The following is a 23,653-nucleotide window of genomic DNA, read 5'->3' on the forward strand; positions in this document are numbered from 1 at the left end:
TTCATTTATATATGCTACCTAAATCACAAAAGTAAGTCAGAGAGGCTTACATAATAATCACGTGATATATCACTTCAGAATTTAAAAGGAAAGCAACATATCTAAACACTGACCCAATCAAAAACTATTTAGGAAACTAGCACATTTTGGACAAAGTTAAGCAAAATGTCCTTTTCTGACATGCTTTCTTTACAAGAGTGGTTTTTTTTTATGGAATCAGTCAATCATCCAACCTGTATTACTGCTCACATAGATCATCCATTTTCTTTGTCTTTGTGAAATAAAAAGAATGTTAATTTTAATAAAAGTCTAAAGAATTTCTCTTCTTTAGAATGAATGTATTTATAAATGGTTGTTATAATGTGCATTGAAAACAATGTAAACGTTTTCCTATAGCTAAGTTCTGAAGTCCCACCAATAAGACACTGTAAATTAAAACCAGTAAAGTCAATGTTTCAAAATGGATATACAGAGAGTTTGTATTGCCTCAATAGCAATCTTATTTGTGCATATTTGCTGTATGTATAAATCAGTAACTGTCCCAACTCACAAATTAAATTGCTTTACCGTTATCAAACATCTTCTCACAATTCATGACAATTATATTTAGTGTCATCCTGACTAAGATTTACTTACCCAGAAAACTTATCTAGAAAACACTTACCCAGAAAACAGAACCACAAAAATGATCCAAAGTTGCTGCTGCCATGGCAAATGGTCTCTCCTCCAGCTGTTATCAAACTATTCTGTCTAACCCAGGAAGCCAGGGCAAAAGTCCCAAGTGTTCAACAAAGCAGTATTAGGAACCTGATAAAATACTATTAATCTTTAACCCTATAATCCATCTCAGGAACTGTGGAGAAGAGCTGGCTGGCATTTTCCTAAGACTTGAGAGTTACAAAATTAATGGATCTGAGTAGAGAGTAACAATGTCCTGGATGACATTCTCAAAATATATGATAAAATTTTAAAAGTCCTTCTTCTCCAGGAAGGGAAATATACATGGAGAGAGTTCTTTTAGCAAATTAGTTCTGCACTGGGAATCCAGTTTGGAGAAGATTATGTCTTCAAGTCAGTTTTGACTCTTGTTGATGGCCTAAAAAAGTTCAGTTTTTTTGGAAAAAAATTTGGAAATAGTTTGCCATTTCCATTGCCCTAAGGCTGAGAAAAAGTGACTGGCTCACAGTGACCTACCTGAATTTGAGCCTAAGGCAGGACTAGAATCATGGTCTCCCAGTTTCTATCCTGGCATCTTAATTACTACACCGAACTCTTTCCCTACTCACTCTCTTCCCCAATTTATTTCTAGCCAGCAATGGTGACACTAATTTCAAAAAACATTAGAAAACACTGAAAAAACTGAACACAGTGAAAAGGCTTTTTTCATATGCTGTAAATGACTAAACCCAGAGCAAACGATTATTTAATTCTAAGGAAAGTGTTTGGTGCGCACAGGATGGAGGATTTATATCCCTTGGTTAATTAAATATCAACATATTTTTGAAAAATGTCTATTGTAGACTGGCATTCGGTTTGAGGGTGAGACGCAATCAGTAACTAGCTGTCCTGTGGGGTGTTATAATTCCTTTGAGAATTTTCTAAAAATGCAAAGTCATTGCACTGAGATATTCCTTTCCTCGGGTCTTCTATTTGAAGGGAAGGGAAAGAGTTAATTTTATGCAGCAAACAGTCCACCACCTTCTTTTACAGTGCGTGACTTGCACAATATAACATTTGGCTCAAAGTCTCCTGAACTCTTGCAACATTGGTTAAATGAAAACACAATTATTTATTGAACTTTTCTGACTTTGTTTTACTCCATGTATTCTTGCACTACTTTAATACTTCCACATGCAGTTTGTTTGAAGTGTTTTATACATTATGCTATGACATTGGTATTTGGCCATCTGTACAAGCTTACAGTTCGTTTCTAAATCCAACTGATAAAATGATATTAATGGGATGTGCATATGAAGCTAATGGACAAAAATCAATAAACCTTCAGAATAAAAAAAAAATGTCCAGTCCTATTTAAAATTCAACAGGACTTGAGACCAGGTTATTTGACAGGACAATCTCCTATATTAGTGATACAATCATTGCATCAAACCCTCTTTCCGTTTCCTTACTTCTCTAAATCAGTCAAATCTAGTGGCAAGAAAATGGTAAGTGCTCAGTGGTAAATCTTCCCTTATGGAATGTTCTTCCTAGACTTCTTTGCTTGGCATACATTGTGGTCTTTACAGCAGCAAGAGAAGCTGTTTTTGTTTTCTTGAACATTTCATTCCAGTCCACCACCACTTTAACTTACTTTTATTTTCTGAAATATTTCTATATTATGTGTAAACAATATAGGTAGCTCTTGAATTATGCTCAGTCATTCACAGAATGTTCCAAATTATGAGTACTGAACAAAGAGACTTACAACCTTGAAGTTCCAGCTGTTGCAGTTCCCCACGGTCACATGTACAAGATTTGGGTGCTAGGAAACCAGTTTCCACTTATGACCGGTTGCAGCATCCCACAGTCACATGCTTGCTATTGCAGACCTTCTCTGTCAATTTCCTACAAGCAAGTCAATGGGGAAGCCAGCAGGGAAGGACCCAAGCCACTTGGGTAATTCTCCCCCTCACCCAGCCTTTCTTCACTCACATGCACTACAACCTTCTTCCCCCTTTTCTCGCTCTCGTTCAATGCCCTTGTTCTCCAGCTTCCTGCACTCATGCACACATAGGAACTCACTAATGCCCTCCTTCCTCAGCCTCCCTGCACTCATTCAGGCACGCACTCACCAGCACCCTTCTTTCCTGGCTTCCTTGTGTATGTACACATACACACGCACGCACACGCACATACAAATTGCTCTCCTCCCCTTGGCCTCTCTGCACTTGCACTCATGCACTTCCACAGCCTCCCTGAACTCATACTGCACTGAACTCACACCAGCCCTCCCACAACTTGCCCACAGCCTCCCCAGGCCTCCCCCACACCAGAGGCACCTTTGCTCCTTCTCTTGGACTCCCTCCACTTTCCACTTAATGGTCTGCATGTTTTGGGGTTATATGACAACTAGGCCTGCCTGGGTGATGTCATCACACTTTATGAATGCCTCACTCTGTGACAGCAATCCCAATCCCAATTACCACCCTAACACAGGGACTACCTACTTGTACAGCTATTGGAAGGTTTATCCTGGTAACTAACAATTCAAGGAAAAATAGAAGGAAACTTTGCAAAAAAAAAAAAGTTTGCACTCTTCCCAGAGTCATGTTTGAATAGCATTACTAACTCCTATTAATTTCTTCATCATTTGTGACAGATGAAATCAATGTGCCTAAGTTTGGATATGGCAAAGCTTGCACTGCTAACTCTTGCCTTACTGATCCTTTGTTATACTTCCCAAAGGATGGTACACAGTTAAAACCCCTACCAACTTTTTCTTTCTTGTCTTATGTGAAAGGATCCAATTTGTGGAAACATCTAAGCCCTTTAAATTGTCACAACCTGGAATCAATTACAAGGTATTGCACCATTTTCCCATGCTGTTCTTGCTTTTTTAGCCACCCATTATCTAAATGAAAAGAATTACCTCTCACTAAATTCCATTTCATCCTGCTAATGCTAAATTCCATTTTAGTCCTGCATTCCACAGAAACAGAGGCCTGAATTTTCATCCAAGTGAACTAAGAAGGGAAGCATAATATACTCACCTCTCTTGCCTGCCTGGAATAAATACCAAAGTCCCTACCCAAGTTGGACAAAACACATGGCATGAAGAAGGGCTACAGGGATGAAAATCAGCTTCATCATTTATTTGAAAAGTAAAAGTCTAAACGAGTTTCACCCAGTGATGAATGCCTCTTTAGCTAGTATCACGTCTCGCTAGAGTTTGCTCCTCACAGACAAATGATGTCACACTATTTAGTGAAAAGACTGCTTGAACGAAGACTAGGGAGTGGGAAGAAGAGAAAAACACACATCGGCATCTTCTTTAGACTGATCCAAATACTACTGAAATGTCTACACTTAAGGAACAGGGAAGTCAGGGGATAGTAGGTCTTCCTGTCCCGTATCCTCTTCTTTTTCTACAGGACGTTCTTTGCAATGGCATTCAGGGTCCTCACTTTAGTCACATCTGCCACCATGCTAGAATGCTCAGGTGTAGAGAGGGAGGTTCCCATCTTAACACTGGAGTTTCTAAAAGAAAAGGAACAAGTCTTTAAATATTATCTAAAAAGTAATCCTCGGGATACAATCAATTAACAGCTGTTTGAAGTTATAACATCCCCTCCAAAGCTACATATGACCCCCTTTTGCCCTTACAACTGACCATAGGTTATGTATTATCAGGGGTGAAATGCTCCCGGTTCGGACCGGCTAGGGCGAGTCGGTAGCGATGACAACGGGCAGTTCAGAGAACCGGTAGCAAAAATCCCTTCCCCCACAGCCTCCAGCTTGCTTACCTTCGCTCTTCGCTGGTTGCAACGCCTGCCTTGCTTCGCTTTCTGTAATCCCTGCAATCCATTGCATCAGCAAGCAACTGAATCTCCCTGCCTGCAATCAAGCTCATCGGTGAGCAGCTCTATCTAGCTGCCTGCTTGCCTGTAAGTTTTTTTCCCCTTTGGGAGCTTTAAAAAAAATAGCTAATTGGGGGTTTTTTTAGTTGTTCTTTTTTTAGACCTAGCCATTTAAAGTTTAGGAAGTTTTAAATTTAGCTGCTTTTATATAAATATAAAAATAAAAATAAAAAAAAATAAAATATTTGTGCAGCTTTCTGTGATATTGTGTGTTTCTGTAGTGTTTCACTCTAACTACACACACCCACAAAATCTCACAAAGATTGTATGTGGAATTTTGTCTGTATAAAGTGTGAACGTTGGTTTTTTGGGCTTTTTGTGGCTGTGTAAGGTTCCTGCTTGTTGCAGGGGCCATTTTGGGTGTAACACAGCTGCTTTTACATTGTGGGTGAGCCAGTTGGGTTGTGTTGTGTTGTGTTGTGTTGTGTTGTGTTGTGTGTGTGTAAAGTGTGAACGTTGGTTTTTTGGGCTTTTTGTGGCTGTGTGAGCTTCCTGCTTGTTGCACGGGCCATTTTGGGTGTAACACAGCTGCTTTTACATTGTGGGTGAGCCAGTTGTGTTGTGTTGTGTGTGTGTAAAGTGTGAAAGTTGGTTTTTTGGGCTTTTTGTCGCTGTGTGAGGTTCCTGCTAGTTGCAGGGACCATTTTGGGTCTAGCACAGCTGCTTTTACATTGTGGGTGAGCCAGTTGTGTTGTGTTGTGTTGTGTGTGTGTAAAGTGTGAATGTTGGTTTTTTGGGCTTTTTGTGGCTGTGTGAGGTTCCTGCTAGTTGCAGGGGCCATTTTGGGTCTAGCACAGCTGCTTTTACATTGTGGGTGAGCCAGTTGTGTTGTGTTGTGTTGTGTGTGTGTAAAGTGTGAACGTTGGTTTTTTGGGCTTTTTGTGGCTGTGTGAGGTTTCTGCTTGTTGCAGGGGCCATTTTGGGTGTAGCACAGCTGATTTTACATTGTGGGTGAGCCTGTTGTGTTGTGTGTGTGTGTAAAGTGTGAAAGTTGGTTGAGTTGTGTTTTGTAGGTTAAAAAAGGGCAAAGAAGTGACATCGACTTGGCCCCACCCACCTGACCACCAAGCCACGCCCACCCAGTCACCTGACCACCAAGCCACACCCACTAATTAAGCCACGCCCACAGAACCGGTAGCGAAAATGTTTAGATTTCACTCCTGTGTATTATCTGTAATTCAGTACCAATTTAATATAAGCATCCCCCCCACTGGGACCCTGCAGCATCTGGACCTGTTCTCCACTTGGGGGCAGAACAAAATGGCAGCTGCAGGACAAACCACTCTGGCTACTGTAACAATCCCTGCGATGCCCTGTGCTCCACTTAACGACCTGCATGTTCATTTAACACCTGCACTGGGGGGAACAGGGTTGAGGTTTAATTAAGTGAGATTCTTCACTTAACAGCAATCACAATATAGGCCATAATGGGCAGATCTTCATTAGGGTCGTATCTCAAGGACCACCTGAACCCAGAAAAAAAATCAGGAAAAGAACAACTTCAAACCTATTCTTATTTGGTCAATGCATGGCATTTATCAGAACACCCACTGTTGTCACTTTACTGAAATACCAAAATGCCAATGGCTGCTTCAGTAGCCTGACAACTTCCTTATTACAGCTAAGAAGTTAGGAACTAGATATGAATCTTATTGCAATGCAGCCAGTGCTTTTATTCAGTTTACAAACTGTAAAGTTACATTAAGTAATACAAACAAGATTAAGGCAAGGAAGAACTTGTCCTATTACCTGAACTTCATGCCTGAGTTTTTGGCTGAGCGAGCCGAGCAGTGAAACTCAGAAGCACCAGAACCTTCTAAAATTCTTTGTAGGTTTCTCTCTGTTATGCCTCCCCCTGTCGGAGATAATCCACCTCTGAGTCACAAATGAGAAGTTAAGCGTAAGTGTTCACAAAACAAAGCCAATTTTCTCTAGATATTAGAGGGAATCTCTGCTCTGAATCTGGGATTATTTCTCAAAAACACTTTAGCTTTTAATGTCAACTGTTAGCGAACTTGCATCTCTTCAGCAAGTAAATCTGCTAGATAGTATTCCTCTTCAAGGACCAATCGCTGTTGTTTTTCCTTGATGGTATAGATCAGGTGTCAGCAACCTGCGGCTCCAGAGCCGTATGCAGCTCTTTGGGTCCTCTGCTGTGGCTCCCTGTCGGGTGATCCCACCACTGGCTGGCTCCCCCCCTTGCCCTCCCCTCCCAGTCACTCTTCACCTGGCCTGAGAAGGTAAGGGCGATGGCAGGTGATGGAGAAGCAGCCAGGGCAGAGACAGAGATACAGAGAGAGGGGGAGAGAGAGAGACATAGAGAAATACAGAGAGAGAGGGGGAGAGAGAGATGTCAAAAGGGGTTTGTGTTCCCGGTGTTTTCCCGGTGTTTTTTAACAACTGGTTCTCTGCCCTAATGACCAGCTGGGTAGGCATGGCTGGGGGAGGGCCATGTGAGTGGTGGAAGTAAGTGACATCGAGTTGACCACGCCCACCCAGGTTTTGTGGCTCCTGGTGTTTTCTTTTCTGTGGGAAATAGGTCCAAATGGCTCTTTGAGTGTTTAAGGTTGCAGACCCCTAGTATCGATAGAGTAGAATAGTAATACTAATGCTAGCAAAGTTTAGAGAGGGGATAGAAATGAAGTCCAGTAAACTCTCATCCAAAAACTAACATAGTCCTTATCAATACATTCTTGAACTTTACCCTATATCAGCTAATGGCACTCATAACAAACTTACCTGGTACAATAATAATCCTGCCCTTTGCCTATAAAGAAAAAAAAAGGATTAGTAACCTTACTTGTAACAAAAAATATAACTCACATAGAATCTTCAGATATCAGACTGACAGCTAGCTGACATTTTCTCTATTCTGAATTGTCAGGGAAAAAAGGATAAATTATCAACAGAATTACAAAATGGGAGAAATGGAAGCTCACCTGTTCTATCAGTCGCTTAATCAAGGGCAGCCCCTCCAGGGCAGAGCTGTCACAACCACTAGTTAGCACCCGTTCAAAACCTATGGATATCAGTGTTTCCATGGCTGTTACAGGATCACACACCATGTCAAAAGCTGCAGGGGAATTAAAACTCTCCTGGTTAAGACTAAATACAATTGATAAAATGTTATTTTAGGTAAGTTTTTAATTTCAAATAGTGTCAATCTTAGTTCTAGAATAAGAAATACAAGATTAGCAAATAACAGTTAACACATATACTGGGAAAGGGGAAAACATAAGAGTAAAATATAATATTTTATAAAATTCAAAAGACAGAGGTGGGCCTGCTCTCCTGAATTTTATTACTACATTAGCTGTTTGTCATGGATTATCAAATGGATAACATTCCTGAGCAGCATGACATCAATATAAGACAATGACATTTAAGAGATGATACACAACTCTGCCCATAATTGCAAAAATAAATATATAACTAATGTACAGTTTTGTGATGGTTTCCAATTATTTCCTAGAAAGTCTGGTTTTATATAGTCATGATTTAAGCATTGAAATAATTAATTTTAAATTTTATAACAAACATAACCTTTCTGGTTTTTTATTGATATTTTATTTTTTATTTTTATTTTAAGTACTCATTTATTTTATTCCTTAAATGTTTTGATTTTTTTAATGTTCAAAAGAAAAAAAGCTGCATTGGAACAAATCAGTCTGTAGGAAAAATATCTACCAATAAGAAAAGTCTAACCATTCATGCCAGGGGTGGGTTCTACTTACCTTTACTACCGGTTTGCAATGGGGCCGCACATGCGTGCTTGCTTTGCTAGCGCGCGCGCTCTTCTGCATATGCTCAGAAGCATTTAGATGATGTCGGGATTGGTGGGCAGAGCCTCCCGCTGGTTTTACTACTGGTTCTATAGAACCGGTACAAACCGGGGGCAACCCACCACTGATTCATGCAATATAAATATTTTTGTAATAAATAAAAAGCAGGATATTAATCATGAGTCTGGATCTCCAAGTAAGGCCGAATTCCCTAGGCGGAAGCAGTGACACCTCAGACCACATTCTCACAAAGCCAACTGATATGTCACAGTGTCTGGGCCTGCATTTTTCCAATTCCCTTTTTAAGCTATAAAACTCACCTCTGTGGAAGGTGACTGGCAAAGGGCGAGCAGCAGCTGCAAAGGAAAGAGCTCTAATCAGTAACATTCTCATGCTGAGGTGAAAACATATATTTTTCTTACAAAAGACTTTTCATAAAAAGGCAGCTTGTATAATAGTTCAGCCATCTTGCTACCTTGAGACTATTTCTACAATCTGTATCAGCTTCTAATCTTGTCCACCAAGATATCTTTTCAAAGTTTTTTCTACCTTTTGTATATGAAATCCCTTACAACAATTATGTTCGTGTACCTACTGAAAAGCAATCTTAGAATCAAAGAAGCATCTATGAGTGAGAGGGGCAATCTCTAAATTTGATATATAAATTAAATAAATAAATATTTCTATTCTTCTCCATAGACTACATGTCAATAAATCATTCACAGAATTAAATGAATATTTGTTTTAATGCTTTAAGTGTCTTTGGAACCAAATACCTGAAGGACTGTCTCTTACGGTAGATACACTAATTTTTTTAACACAAAGAAAAGGCCTTTTTTTTGTATCAATCCAATTTTGTGACATTCTCCCTAAAGAATTGCTAGATTATTTTACTATATTTTACTGTATGACTATATTTTCATTTCAAATATTTTACTAGTTTATCAAATATAAAATAACAGAAGTATCAAGAAAAATGAAAATAAGGGGAAAGGGGGAAGAAAGAAAAGTGTAGAATAAGGGGGAAAAGAAAAAAAAACCCATTGACTTCCGATTCTTTTTGGTGCAGTAGAAAAACCTCAACTTTTTACTCTTATATAATAATATATACTTGCTGTATGACTATATCTTTAGTGTTGGATCAAAACAATTTTATTTGTCCATACATTGTAACTAACTGCCTTGCCTTTGCTACATTGTTCATACGCTTTCAGTTTTACAGCTAAAATTATATTTACTTTTATTTGCACTATATGGTGTACTATATGGAGTACCATATGGAGTATATCTGTCACTTTGAACTTCCTTTCTCTATAAATCTGTAGAACCCATTCTGATGCAGAACTGTCTAGAAATTATGAACATAAAATTAAATGAAAAGGCTTCATTAAAGATGCTGAAAGCTGCTAGCTGAAAAGTCTTTAAGGGTTATGAGTGATTGGAAAATATATACTATTTCTTTTTCTCTGAAAACATGAGCTCTTGGATTAAAAAAAACAAAAAACACAACTATATGATTCATCTTATATGAGAAAGAACTAAAAAATTGGCCAATTCTAATAATAACGCACAATACCCCTAGATGAACGGGAAGCAGTTATTGTAACTTTCCTATAATCATACTTCAATGATACATCCATCTCAATTCAGAAGAATGAGCCTGCTTCTCCCAAGCAATAAGGTACAGGGATCGTAACACCTACCTATAAGACACTATTGGGGGGTTTTCTATCTGAGATTTGGATTTACTAAAGTTATGTTCACAGAAATCAAATAAATCTTAAGGAAAGCAAGACTCTAACCAAGCAGTTCTGTGCAGAGTTCTGTGTCTACATAGCCATCCTCAGTTAAAGCTCCAAATACCAGCCCATCTGCTCCATACTGCTTGGCAAATTGGATATCAGCTTTCATCACCTCTGTTTCCCGATCAGAGTAGAGGAAATCCCCACCACGGGGGCGGATCATTACAAATATGGGGATTCTTGTGCATTGCTTCACTACTTGCAAAATACCTATAAGCAATAAAAGAGATAAGACACATCAGTTAAAAGCTGAGATAGCACATGAATATGACATGACAGTAAACTGCACTATAACAAAAGATAATGATACCAACCCAAAAAAACTAGTTCCTCAATTCTGCTTCCTGTAGCAATAATCCAAAAGAAAAAAAAAGTTCTTACCTTTTCCTGAAGAGGTTGGGAAGTAAAAGGGATGTTGAAGAAGTGCATATGAACAAAAATGAAAAGGTCTTAACCTGCTTCTAAAAAGGAAAACATGGCTAATGCCATAACATTCTGGTTTCAATTAGAAAAAGAATTATCTTCCTTTTTATCTGAGTGTTGGAATGCTGTAGATCACGGGTGTCAAACTCGCAGCGTCACTTTGCTGTCATGTGATGTTTTGCGACGTTTTTCCCATTTGCAGAGCTGGGGTGCACATGGCCTGCGTATGACACATCCGGCCCATGGGCAGCCAGTTTGACACCCCTACTGTAGACCAAGAACTAGCTTACAACATTTTATAGCACTATTCAGTTCTCATCACTGTAAAGGCTGAGAGGCTGGATTCAGCTTGTCAACTCACCAATACTTGGTGTAGTTCCACCCTCCATCAGATTGGCACATAATTCAAGGCGACCAGCACCTGCAAAGATACAGATACTGGTATACTATTTGAAAGCAGATGTTAGAAACAATAATTTTTTTGCTGTAACAGAAATGTTTCTGGGCATTCCTGAAAGTTCATTTACAAGGAAAGAGCTTATTTAATGTCCTCATTTGGACTTTTAAGTAGTAATAAATATGAAAAAGTGAATATGCATTCCACATGATTTGCTGAGGGACTGATTAAAGTAAAACAACACAAACTCTCTAAAACAGCTGTATATGAATTATCTATTCATATAAATTTGCACCTTGCCTGTGTCAGAGCACACAAAAGAATTGGATATTAAAAGGAATACATAGGTTTATACTTTGTAACATTACACATCTTGCTTTTCCCTCCAAAATAATTTATAAAATGGCTTCATAACGCTTTTTGCAATAGCCTATGTCCCCCAGAAGTAGGTCTCCCAGTATCTTCAACTTCTATTTTATGGAATTACCTCCTCTTTCAGCGTTAATGGCAGATTCCACTGAATCAACACATACTTCCATGAGAAAGCCATTGGCCATTCCTTGAAGAGAAACACAAAGCAGAAGTTATGGGGCAACTGGACTCTGCCCTTGAGAAAAGGATAAGACTATTTATGAAAAAGGTGAAAATATATCTCAAACTGTAGCTCTCACTCAGTTTCTTCTGCATGATTAACCCAAATATATCTGAACTCAAAACTCAGAAGGTTCCTAGATTTCCATTTACTAGTTAAATTCTGTCTATGCTACTATAAAAAACACTCTCTGAAAAACATAGCTAGGAATTATTAGTGAAAAGCTAAAACTTTAACAGAAGACTCGATATTACCACCTCCATATTACTTTTGAAAGTAATGAATGAATATAAACTTCTGAAGACAATATATTAGCACATTTATGCATTACATACAATAATTAAGGTAATTAAATAAAGGTAATGCCAAAGATTTTCCTAAAGCACAAAAAAAGAAAATTAAGATGAGAGCATAAAGGGAGAGGCAACAGCAATAATAATTTTGTTTATTAAAGATCCAATTTTTTCTCCATGTAAAAAGATTCTACTATAGTACAATGAGCAAAAACTGACTTGGCTTTTTGGTATTTTTGATATTTTGGCTGTTAAATAGGAATTACAAAGTTGAGGAAAGATCTGGCATCCACAAAAGTGATGAATATAGCATCCTAGGCGAATGCAGAAAAAATTTAGGCACATAAAGACTGACCTGTGATTGCTAATAAGTAACACAATTTTTCTATGATCAACTTTTTGACTATAAGACAAAATACTCACATGAGTTTGGTAACTCTAACTACTCTAACTTCTTGTGTAGATTATTACCACATATGTTTAGTCCAAAGCAAATCTTTCAACCTATAAAGTATTCAATAACTTAGTGAAACATACTTATGCTTATTTTACAACTGTTCTTATACTTAGAATACTAGAATCCCATGTTCATTTGAAATAGTGCCAGTTAATTGCACTGTTGGCATTGTATTAATGGTTTATATTATTTTACACAAGTGTTATGCATGCTTTACATTATGAAAAAACAAAAATAACTTAGGAGCTATATGGGCAAACACTTAGCCTGAACTAAATATAACTTGATAAAACCTTATTGTAACTGTATTATTTTAACAGAAGGGAAAACTGGAAACCAATTTATTTATTCATCAGAAAAATAGTGAAAGTCTTCACTAGCTGTATGTTTTCTCACTAAAAGTAGCAGATTTGGGAGGATGGTTTTTAGATCTTCCATGATGAGGGAAGAAACGGCTAACTCCATCACTTTACAGCACATGTGCTGATGCCAATTTGTGTGTGTCAATACACACCCACTTCCAAGATCTAAAAAGTTTGCCAGGAAGAGTCACCCTAATAATCTCTTCTCTGTTTTGCTCTTCCACATCTGAGGATCGTTTCAAACGGATTAATATTCCCAGTGCAATCCTACACATGTAAATCCCAAGCCTAGCAGAACTTGCTCAGAGTTGCGTGCGTACCTGGGATCAAAAACCCACTGAATTCAGTGTGTGAACTTAGGTCTTAAGGCGAGAGGTCTTCAAACTTGGCAGCTTTAAGACTTGTGGACTTCAACTCCCAGAATTCTCCAGCCAGCTATGCTGGCTGGAGAATTCTGGGAGTTGAAGTCCACAAGTCTTAAAGCTGCCAAGTTTGAAGACCTCTCGCCTTAAGCAGACACACAAAGGAGTATTCTAATAAAAACCCCATCAGCCCCCTTATCTGCGGCGCCTTTTCCCGTTTAGTTTTCTGGAGCGGATGCAGCTAAGAGCAGCGAGCCAAACCCAGGCAGAAGTGGGGCCCCAGCGAAACCTCCCCACTGCATGATTTGCTTCTTTCGAAGCTATTCTGGACCTATTAAAGGTGGGGTGGGTGCGCGCGGACTTAAAGGTATTGCGTTCAAACTCCGCCTTCCCAAGCCTCATGATCCCTTCCGGCTCCCGTTCTTAATTTCGCCTCCACCCACTCACCCTCGCACCCTCCCACCGGGCCTCGTTTCCGGTCCCATTTCCTCATTTTACGTCAGTCACGGGGGGGGTGGGGAGCTCCGCCGGAGGTGGCTTTAAGGTTGACGGGACTGCTGGGAAAGGGAGAAGGCCACGCCCCCAGCTCTCACCTTTCTTGACCTTGAACGCGGGAAGCGCCGTGCCAACCATCACGTGATCCCATGGAACTTGCCGCACTTCGTTTCCGGGGGAAGTCGTCTTACTTCCGGTTAGAGGAAAGCTGTTTCCGCGCGGTAACTTGGAGCGATGCTCTTACGGACGGTACTACTAGGAGGTCCTCGATTTTTGCTGGCATCCCGTCAAGGAAATTCTTCTGGCCAGGTACCTGCACAATAGAGTATGATTTCCTGATCTCTAAAGTTAGGGCTATCACATCTGGGCTGCAAACATTATTTAACAAAAATTAAATAATAAAGCGAATTTTATTATTTTATTCTGTCCTGCAATTTCATGGCCATACGGAGTCTTACACCCACGTACACACAAAACCTATAACATACGAAGTGACTTGGGATCACGTTTCTATGATAATCAGGGTGACCTACCGTGTAATATATCATCCATGTAAGTATATCAAGCAAGTATTGCTTGCTGTCACAGTTCGTGTACTTCTGTTTCCCAGAAAAATAGTCTCAATTTACTCTTAACACATCCTTTAAAATGGAACCTGCACTTTCCACATTGCTGGGTTTTTAATGTAAAAAAAGAGAAAAGGGTTTATTTCAGCAAACCAAAACATGGAAATTCCCTTGTTTATTTAAAGCATTTATGTCATTGAAACATATGCCATAAATATGCATATATAAATATATAAATATGCATATATATGTGTGTGTGTGTGTGTGTGTATATATATATATATATGCATATAAATATGTATATATAAATATGCATAATTATGCCATAAAGCATTGAAACCCGCTTCTTAGATAGCAAAATTAAGATAAAATCTGGTCTTAATTTTTGGCCAAAAAAGAGTGCTACATGGATCTGAAATGAAATAGGAATGTGGTGAGGGGAGTTTACCAGTTTTTAACGTATTCTAATTCCTGGCTGTGATAAGAATAGGATGCTTAGAAAACTTGGTTAACATTAACATCTCCAAAATAAGATGGTTTTGCTGATCTGCCTTACAGTATAATGTAAAGGCTTGACCATCCAGTTAAGGGGCAGATAATGTAAAATGTTTGACTCATAACCATTCATTTAGCAACTGTTAAAAATTATATCAGCACTACAAGGAGAGAGTCATGGTTGATCCTCACACTTATTACTGTTGCAGCATCCCCACAGTCGCATGATAAAAATCTGTGTGCTTTGCCACCAACATGTATTTATGTTGCAACATCCTGATCATGATCACTATTTGCAACCTTCCCAGCTGGCTTCCAACAGTCAATGGGGGAAGCCAAATTCATTTAATGGCCATATGATTCACTTAACAACTGGATTCATTTAACAGTCATGGCAAAAAGGTTGTAAAATTGGGTGCAACTCACTTAATATCCATCTTGCTTAGAAACAGAAATTCTGATCCCAGTTGTGGTTGTAAGTTGAGGACTACCTGTACTATATATGTAACTCACGATTGAATTGTTGGGTTTTGTTGTTCGCTGAATTTGCTTTTCTTCTTGCAGACATTTAATTACAAGGCAACCTTATCAGTACCTCGTAACTAAGCATCTGCAAGAAGCAAGCTCAAAGGACAAGAATCCAGAATAAGCTGATAGAGATGGTAGTTCCTTACTATTGGCTTCTATTGGCTTCTTTTCTCTTTGAGGTACTTATGAATGTGGTCATCTCCAGAGGGAAAAATTGATGATACACATGCCCTGGCTTGCGTACATGATCAGATATTAGGATACAATGATATACGTTTTACAGTTCATGATGACATTATTGTACATGTGTTGCTATTTGCCATCATTGTTTGCTGTGGATGTTACTGTTTCCTAGAACAGTAACATCCACAGCAAACTGACTTCTACAATAAAAATATAAAAAGTTGTACTAAGTTTTGTGGTCAAATCAGTTGACATTCTAATGTATCATTTTCTATTAGAACTCTTGTGAATGTGTTTTTTCTTGTGCTTTTTAAAAGCACAATCGCTTCTCCTTTAAGTACATCTTAAGTCAGTATTTTTCAACCTTGGCAACGAAGATGTGTGGACTTCCACTTCCAGAATTCTCCAGCCAGCATTCCCGGATGGGGAATTCTGGGAGTTGAAGTCCACACATCGTCACGCTGCCAAGGTTGAGAAACACTGACTTAAGTGATATATTGAAAGCCACTTTGGTATAGTGGTTAGGCTAGAAACTGGGAGACTGTGAGTTCCACTCCCACCATGGGCACAAAGTCATCTGGGTAACCTTGGGCAGGTCATTAATCTCTCAGCCCTAGGAAGGAAAAATGTTGCCAAGAAAACTGCAGGGAATCTATCCAGCCCATTTTCAAGAATCAGACATAACTGAACAGAAGAAAGAAAATGATATACAAAAAACATTTTTTTATTAAAAAGTGCACCTTTCCAATGGTTGTGGTTCCTTTTTTATTAACAGTTATCTCCTCAGTCCAGTCCAGTAGTAAAAATATTTAATACTGTACCGTACCAAGTATTTATATACTTACTGGAATAGTTAATTAGTGTCTTATCACCTTCTTTGTCTTTAGCAATGTCTCAGGTGGTGGCAGCTCCTGCAGAAACGGACACAACACAGTGCAGTTTCAGAAGCAGCTTCACATTCCAGAGTGGCAGCACCACCTGTCCCCAATGTTGTGAAAGACCGAATAGTAGGACGTTGGCTCCTAATCTGCAGCGGTACTGTGGCTGGAGCTGTGGTACTTGGTGGCATAACCAGGTGAGGAAAGTTACTTTCTCATCCTCAGCTCCCCCATCTTTTTCTCACATTATATGCATCATATTCAATGGAACTTTTTAGATCCAAAAATATATTTTTGCAACTTCCTCATAGCTTTGCTGTGTACGCTAAGTGTTAGTGAATGTGTAAAAAAAATATGTTCCCTTTGAATGCTTGTGTCATTCTTTTTATGTCTTTGACTATTGAGGTAGGAGTTCTGTGTCTTAGTGTTTGAGCTGAACATGTCATTTAAAAGTGCAAACTAAATATATTACATTTTTATATGACTCTTTATATCAATCCTCCACAGTGTTTAAGATAATCTTATTTCCTTTTCCCTTGGAAAATCTATGAGATATGTACATTATTTTTACTATATATGCATTTTTTAAAGTATTTTTTTAATCACTAATAGGTTTGTGTGTAAATTCCCCTCACCTGCTTTGCCTCTGCATCAATTTCTAAATTGTCTTGTTATGTTCTGACTCTGCTTTTCTAGGTAGGCACTTCTATCATATTTTAATATGAAAGGACCTTCTCCCCTGATAAATAGTTTCTTTGTTCTCTTTCTAAGGTTGACAGAATCTGGGCTTTCAATGGTTGACTGGCACTTAGTGCGGGAGATGAAGCCTCCTCAAACACAGGAGGACTGGGAGGCAGAATTCCTAAAGTATCAGCAATTTCCAGAGTTTAAAATGTACGTATGATTCATGTTTACGTTCCTTCAAACTAAAGTTCAGTTAGGAGGAATTCTATTATTTGCATGGCTCTCTTTCTACAACAGACAAGTGGGGTGGGAAAGGGGGACTTTGGCCACTTTTTTTGAGGGAATTTGAGTTGAAAATTAGAGAGAAATTATTAAACTTTGTTGCTGTTTTTTTCCTCTATTTTTGAAAAAAAAAATCCCCAATGCAACAGCCTGAACCATGACATGACACTGACAGAGTTCAAATTCATCTGGTACATGGAGTACTCACATCGTATGTGGGGGCGACTGGTAGGGTTGGCTTACATCCTTCCAGCAGCCTACTTCTGGAGAAAGGGCTACTTGAGCCAATCCTTGAAAGGTCATGTCCTTGCCCTGTGTGGGCTTGTCTGCTTTCAGGTAGGAATGGCTATTGGAATTTAGGAATAAATGGTTGTGGGCATTCGTAAAATAACTGAGACATGCAATGAAAAATAGTAATATCTCAACATTCAAACGGCTGGTGCTGAGCTATATGTGAGTCAAAGCCTGTAATTTCTGATACCTTGCAGAAGCTTGAAGTAATTGTGCTAGAGATGATTAGGCAATGAAGGAAGGAAAGAAAGAATGAGGAAAGAAAATGTGTGGATCAGGCTGTGAACATAATCCTGTTGTTTATTTAAATTCAGTTCAAGGCTAACTCAGCAACAACCCACCAAACATTAGGGACTCCACAATCAATCTACCCCAAGGCTTGGGAGAGCAGCCAAGTTTTTGATAGTTTCTTGAAGATCTTTAAGTTAAAAACCACATGAATCTTTGGTGGGAGGTCATTTCAGAGGGCAGGCCACAGAGAAAGTACATTTCCTGGATTACACATGATGACATTGTTTAATCAATGTGACCTAGAGCAGCGGTCACCAATCGTTCCATCTTGGCAGCCTGGCCCGGTGTGAGAGTGTGTGTGTGTGTGTGTGTGTGTGAATGGCAGGCGCGTGCACAGCTCCATTGGTGCAAGTGATGTACCGTCCACTTGCCCAAGCAGTGGTCCCTTGCACTCACATGTGAAGCTCTGCTCACGCGAGCGGAGAGTGCTTGCACACAAAGCTCTATTTGCGTGAATCTCTGTTTTGAAATTGCATGTAATATTATTTGATATTAGCAGGAAAAGAAATAAACTTTGTTTCAGTATAATTATTTTGTTATTTTTGCAGGGTCTTTTGGGCTGGTATATGGTCAAAAGTGGATTAGAGGAAAAGCCAAATTCTTACGATATCCCTCGGGTCAGTCAATATCGTTTAACTGCACATCTGGGATCTGCTCTTGTTCTTTACTGCTACAGTTTATGGACTGGGCTATCCTTGTTGCTACCACAACATAAGGTATGTAAAATATCGGATTTGTATCTTGAATATTGGTTTGCTGCCATAGTCCTAGACAACATTTGCATTTGGAATAAGGAAGAGGCATGGCAGATACGTCCTATACAGGCTTAGACAGGAGGCAGAGATGGACAATGTAATCAGAAAATATGTTACTTTTGTAAGATCTTTTATGTAGAATATATGAAAGGTTTATAGCATTTACTGCTGTACTTGTGTTTTGGCAGCTACCTAAAATCCACCAACTATTACGCCTGCGAAAATTTGCTTATGGGACATCAGGACTCATCTTTCTCACTGCCCTCTCAGGTAAATGTCTCTGTTATTGGTGCCTTAAATTTGGAGGTGGGGAATAGGGGGAGATAAGAAAAATGCATCTATTGTAAGACCTTGCTTCATCAGGTCCATGATAAAGTTTTCATTTTTCTGTGATGCAAAAGTTCTTAAATCCCTTCTCCTGAAGGACAGTATACAGAGCTAGGAAATGTTATATGGTATAGGGATAAAAATTAACATCTTGAAAACTTTTAAATCTTATTGAAAAACTATCTTCAAGTGTGTCAGCCTCTGTTCTCTGAAACTGTAGGAGCATTTGTGGCTGGACTGGATGCTGGTCTTGTATATAATTCCTTTCCAAAGATGGGAGAACGCTGGATACCTGATGATCTCCTTGCTTTTTCCCCAATGGCAAAGAATATATTTGAGAATCCCACAACAGTGCAGTTTGATCACAGAATCCTGGTACGCAACATTGCCTTTATGCTATGAAGTAATAGGTTTTTTTTTATCTTAGTTAAAAAAAAATACACACAAAAAAAACTAAGGTTATGGGAATGAATTCTACCAGCTTTGATGGAGTGTTAGCTTTTACATACCTAAGATACTAATTTTAATTCCTGCCATCTATAATTTTAAAAATTGCTCCAGGTATGAAGGTCAGAATGATCATTTTTGTTAAAACAGTAAAAAGGTTGGCTCAGTTCTGAAGCTTGCATGATCCATTAAAACAAGGGTATTGCAAATGTACTACAATAATCTTTGGACACCCACCCATTAAGAGGATTTGAATATAAAAATTATGAGGATAAGGCCACAATAGTAGAGCCTAGAGACTATAATCTGAATCTCAAGAATTGCTGTTGACCTAGTATAAGGTATAGGAGAAGGCAATGCTTGAAAATTGCTATGTATGTATCAGTATACCCAATGTTTGTCCTACCCATTTGCCTCCTGATGAAAGCAAGATGGCTTGCTTTGTAAAATGGAACTTTTATGGGGCTGTTGGAAGATGTTTTAATAGGTTTTTTCTTTCATTCTTTAGGGTATTTCCTCAGTTGCAGCCATCACAATTCTCTATCTACTTTCCAGGAAGATCTCTCTCCCACGTAGAACTAGAATGGCATTTGCTTCCTTATTGACTGTAGCATATCTTCAGGTATTGATTTCTCATTAATGTACACATTTTAATGTACATATTTAAATTCCAGCTAGCAGAGAAATAATATTCAGAGAAATATGTCCTTCTAGATGTTTATGTACTTATTTAAACTAATTTATCTTGGATGATTGATTCAGGGATTTTAAACATAGTTAATAGTAACCATGACACTGTACAGACCAGTTTTTTTCATATAGTTTTGAGCTAGAAACAGACAGACAGATAGACTTGTCATATCATAATGGAAGAAATTGCCAGAAAAGGTGAAACTGTGTAAGCATTATTTCATGAAGCAAAGGGTGGATTACTATTACAGTTTTCTTGTTCTTGTTCTTGTAAGAGTGTAAAGAATGTAAGAGAGTGAGTAACCAAAGCTACTTACTTGTGGTACTTACTTATAGTTATATAGCTGCCTATATATAGCTGCCTATATATTAAACTTCGGGCGGCTCCCAACCAACAGTTAAAACAACATCAATAATAAAACAGCATAATAAATACATATATCCATTAAAAACCACAAACATTAAAATCCTGGCAGAAAGTTAAGCTGTCATATGCAATCCATCACTAAATCCTCTCATTATAAAGTTGTTTTGTATTACTGTTTATACAGTATACAAAGGTAAGATCAACAGATAGAAAGGTCTTCTGAACATTTGTAAAACATGCTATATATACACTCAGTTATACCTGATTCAGCACTGATATTTTTACTCCATTGCAGGTCACCCTGGGTATCAGCACATTACTTCTGTATGTCCCAACTCCTTTAGCAGCTACTCATCAATCAGGTTCTTTGATGTTGCTCAGTATGGCTGTGTGGCTAATTCATGAACTCAGAGGGATTCCTAAATAGGTCAAGCGTTGAATATTCAGAATTAACACCTATACAATATGAACCATGTGATCCTCTGCCTGAAGAACAAATTGAAGAAGAGAACTGTATAGACTGCTACCTTGGCTTCATTGATGTGGAGAACACTGCTTCAAAACAAGAATACAAACCATTATCTGTTTTGCTGGCCTTTTTCACATTATAAAATTATTGAGATTATATCTGTGGAAAAAATGAAAGATTGTTTTGGCTATTCCTCATGTCCTGCTATACAGTTCATTGAAAATAAAACCACAAATAATTTCAGTGGTGTCTATCCTTAAATTCTGTATATGAAAGATGGCATGATGTAGAATAGGATTATGGAATGAGTGGCCTTGGAAATTTGGAAGTATTTGTATTATGTGAAGGATGGGAAAATGCAGTTTATATTCTAAATTATATGCAACTATGTGCTTTCATATTTCTTTTAGTGGAATCTTGTTCATTTTTAAATATTAACATATAGTGTATTATGAGTTCTAAATAAACATGATAAACGTTTTTTTATCCACTGTTTTTTCATGTCCTTATGCAACCTATTATTAATATGTTAAAAGAGAAAGCCATATTATATTTTACGACTTGAAATGGTACAAGATTAATAAACTTCTTAAAAAATAGTAAACAGTAAAACTTGGAATTACGTAGGTAGAACAATGACTTCCACAGTCAGAAAACAAAAGCAAAGTGATATATTCACCATCCAATTAATTTGGTTTGTCAAGAAGTCATCTCCACAATTGTTTGCTTTAATTCTTAAACATACTGGGTGCATGTTTCTTGTTTGACTTCCCTCTCTCAGGGCTCACAATAATATGCATTCAGAAAACATTTCTAATTCATACAGTGAGCAGAAGCTTAGCCAGATCATCTACAAACATTAACAGCTTAGCTTTTGTTAGTTATCATATACCTTGATTGTTTTTATGTTAAAATGAAGTGTGAACTCAGCCATTGTGACCTGTAAATCCTGATTTATGTCTTAGTATAATATGTGAACTTGGTCATTATATCGCTATTCAATCAATTGCTTGATATGATGTGATTATAATTAATTTGTCTGCCTTTTAAATGCTGTCTTATGCAAAACCTACAGTGGGTACTAGAAAAATACTTATATCCTGACTTTATTGTTTTCATAAATAATTTAAGGCAGTGAACATATCTAATAGTCCTTCCTCCTCCTATTTTCCCACAAGAACAACCCTTTGAGGGAGTTGGGCTGAGAGAGAACGATTGACCCAAAGTCATCCATCCAGTTTTCATGTATTAAGCAGAACTCGCAGTCCCCTGGTTTCCTGGCCAAAATGGCTCTCAAAAAAATCCTCATATATTTTCTTCCAGTCTGTTCCCTGGATACACCAAGTTCAAAAAGATACAGCCCACATTCAAACCCCTGTAATTATTAGGTAATTGTTAAATATCCCAGCTACAACAGGAACAGTAATCAGGAACAGACTGATTACTGCAATCAGTCTTTAATGCACAGATGTTGAATATTTTATTATCTGCCCAGTTTTTTGCTTGCTCTGATCTATCATATGTTGAAGCCAAACTTTTTTTATTGTTGGAGAGAAGAGGGGGGAAAAGTGCTTTAACAAAAAAGTGAAAAAAATACATAGTATATGTCATTATAACATGACTAAAATTGTATATATTCTTGTCCAATGATAATATTCATATATTATCTATAGACAATCCACTTGTAAGTGGAAAGTGCAATCAGGCCTTCAATCCATTGAGTAAATGGAGCTATACATTTATTTTTTCAATGCTGCAGTATTAGTCTTGTAGTTATAAGGGCACATTTATGTTGTCCAGTTATCACACTCCATGTACTAGGTATATAGTTCAAAAGAATATTATCCTCTGAAATTTTAGCTTTCGTTGCCCTGTCATATTTATTTATTTATTTAATTTATTTATTATTCGAATTTCTATACCGCCCTTCTCCTTTCGGACTCAGGGCGGTGAACAGCCAAAATAAAAACATTTATACATAAATACGATTAAAAATAGATTTAAAATAATTAAATTTGGCCCATAGTTTAAAATTTATCAATTTAAAATCCATATCAAAATTTAAAACCAACCATAAAATCATAAAATCAAGAGAGACCGGCTAACTGAAAGAGATGAGTTTTTAGGGCCCGACGAAAGGTCCGGAGGTCGGAGATCACTCGTATCTCTGGGGGTAGATTGTTCCAAAGGGTAGGTGCCACCACAGAGAAGGCTCTCCTCCTGGGGGTCGCCAGCTGGCATTGTCTAGCCGACGGCACCCTGAGGAGGCCTTCTCTGTGGGAGCGAACTGGCCGGTGGGAGGCAATTGGTGGCAGAAGGCGGTCCCGTAAGTACCCCGGCCCTAAGCCATGGAGCGCTTTAAAGGTGGTCACCAACACCTTGAAGCGCACCCGGAAGTCCACCGGAAGCCAATGCAGCTCGCGCAGGAGAGGAGTCACATGGGAGTGCCCAGTCACTCCCATAATCCCCCGCGCGGCCGCATTCTGCACCAGTTGGAGCCTCCGGGTGCACCCCAAGGGGAGCCCCATGTAGAGAGCGTTACAATAGTCCAGACGAGAAGTGACGAGTGCTTGAGTGACTGTGCGTAGGGAGTCCCGATCCAGAAAGGGGCGCAACTGGCGTATCAGGCGAACCTGATAAAAAGCCCCCCTGGCCACGGCCGTCAGATGCCCTTCTAAGGATAGCCGTGCATCCAGGAGGACGCCCAAGTTGCGGGCCCTTTCCGTGGGGGCCAATGATTCACCCCCAATAACCAGCGATGGCGTCAGCTGGCTATACCGGGACGCCGGCAGCCACAGCCACTCGGTCTTGGAAGGGTTGAGTCGAAGCCTGTTTCTCCCCATCCAGACCCGCACGGC

The 23,653-nt window shown here is 38.7% G+C and overlaps 3 protein-coding genes across 9 annotated transcripts in view; 1 reads left to right on the forward strand and 2 right to left on the reverse strand.

Moving 5' to 3' along the window:
* The window catches only part of ABCC2 (ATP binding cassette subfamily C member 2), a 37,351-nt gene extending 36,559 nt beyond the window's left edge, over window positions 1-792 (reverse strand). The window contains exon 1 of the mRNA XM_034439829.3: window positions 665-792. Within this exon, the coding sequence (XP_034295720.2) occupies window positions 665-709 (45 nt within the window). The 5' untranslated portion in view covers window positions 710-792. The remainder of the gene's footprint in view (window positions 1-664) is intronic.
* Window positions 793-3,791: 2,999 nt separating this feature from the next.
* Window positions 3,792-13,733, reverse strand: CUTC (cutC copper transporter). 7 transcript variants are annotated; one of them, XM_087872755.1, is made up of 10 exons: window positions 13,379-13,496; window positions 12,290-12,370; window positions 11,469-11,540; window positions 10,946-11,005; window positions 10,162-10,371; window positions 8,680-8,715; window positions 7,517-7,650; window positions 7,317-7,344; window positions 6,327-6,432; window positions 3,792-4,197 (listed from the first exon to the last, which is right to left on the reverse strand). In XM_087872755.1, exons 3-10 carry the CDS (start codon window positions 11,536-11,538, stop codon window positions 4,086-4,088), a joined length of 756 nt encoding a protein of 251 aa, XP_087728881.1. In that variant the 5' UTR covers window positions 11,539-11,540; window positions 12,290-12,370; window positions 13,379-13,496; the 3' UTR covers window positions 3,792-4,085. The 7 variants fall into 7 exon arrangements, with proteins under 7 accessions (XP_087728881.1, XP_060538899.1, XP_060538898.1 ...); XM_060682916.2 differs by lacking the exons at window positions 12,290-12,370; window positions 13,379-13,496 and adding an exon at window positions 13,641-13,733; XM_060682915.2 differs by lacking the exon at window positions 12,290-12,370 and having other exon boundaries at window positions 13,495-13,633.
* COX15 (cytochrome c oxidase assembly factor COX15) lies at window positions 13,694-21,275 on the forward strand. Its single transcript, XM_060682912.2, has 9 exons — window positions 13,694-13,851; window positions 16,202-16,389; window positions 16,964-17,086; window positions 17,308-17,494; window positions 18,289-18,456; window positions 18,684-18,765; window positions 19,043-19,197; window positions 19,778-19,891; window positions 20,622-21,275. Exons 1-9 carry the CDS (start codon window positions 13,777-13,779, stop codon window positions 20,751-20,753), a joined length of 1,224 nt encoding a protein of 407 aa, XP_060538895.2. The 5' UTR covers window positions 13,694-13,776; the 3' UTR covers window positions 20,754-21,275.
* Window positions 21,276-23,653: the final 2,378 nt, after the last annotated feature.

This window comes from Pantherophis guttatus, chromosome 6 (genome assembly GCF_059756535.1).
Source record: "Pantherophis guttatus breed Tessera chromosome 6, ASM5975653v1, whole genome shotgun sequence".
Taxonomy (NCBI): Eukaryota; Metazoa; Chordata; class Lepidosauria; order Squamata; family Colubridae; genus Pantherophis; species Pantherophis guttatus.

Bases quoted from the DNA above. Each gene is read 5' to 3' on its own strand.
- CUTC (XM_060682915.2), bottom strand. From the start codon at position 13,540: ATGAGGAAATGGGACCGGAAACGAGGCCCGGTGGGAGGGTGCGAGG. The intron at 8,716-10,161 runs GTTAGAGTCTTG...TTTCCTTTGCAG, and splicing joins ACTCTGCACAGAACTGCTTG to CTGCTGCTCGCCCTTTGCCA. The intron at 6,433-7,316 runs GTAAGTTTGTTA...TATCTCCGACAG, and splicing joins CAGGATTATTATTGTACCAG to GGGGAGGCATAACAGAGAGA.
- COX15 (XM_060682912.2), top strand. From the start codon at position 13,777: ATGCTCTTACGGACGGTACTACTAGGAGGTCCTCGATTTTTGCTGGCA. The intron at 16,390-16,963 runs GTGAGGAAAGTT...TCTCTTTCTAAG, and splicing joins GTACTTGGTGGCATAACCAG to GTTGACAGAATCTGGGCTTT. The intron at 17,087-17,307 runs GTACGTATGATT...CCAATGCAACAG, and splicing joins CAATTTCCAGAGTTTAAAAT to CCTGAACCATGACATGACAC.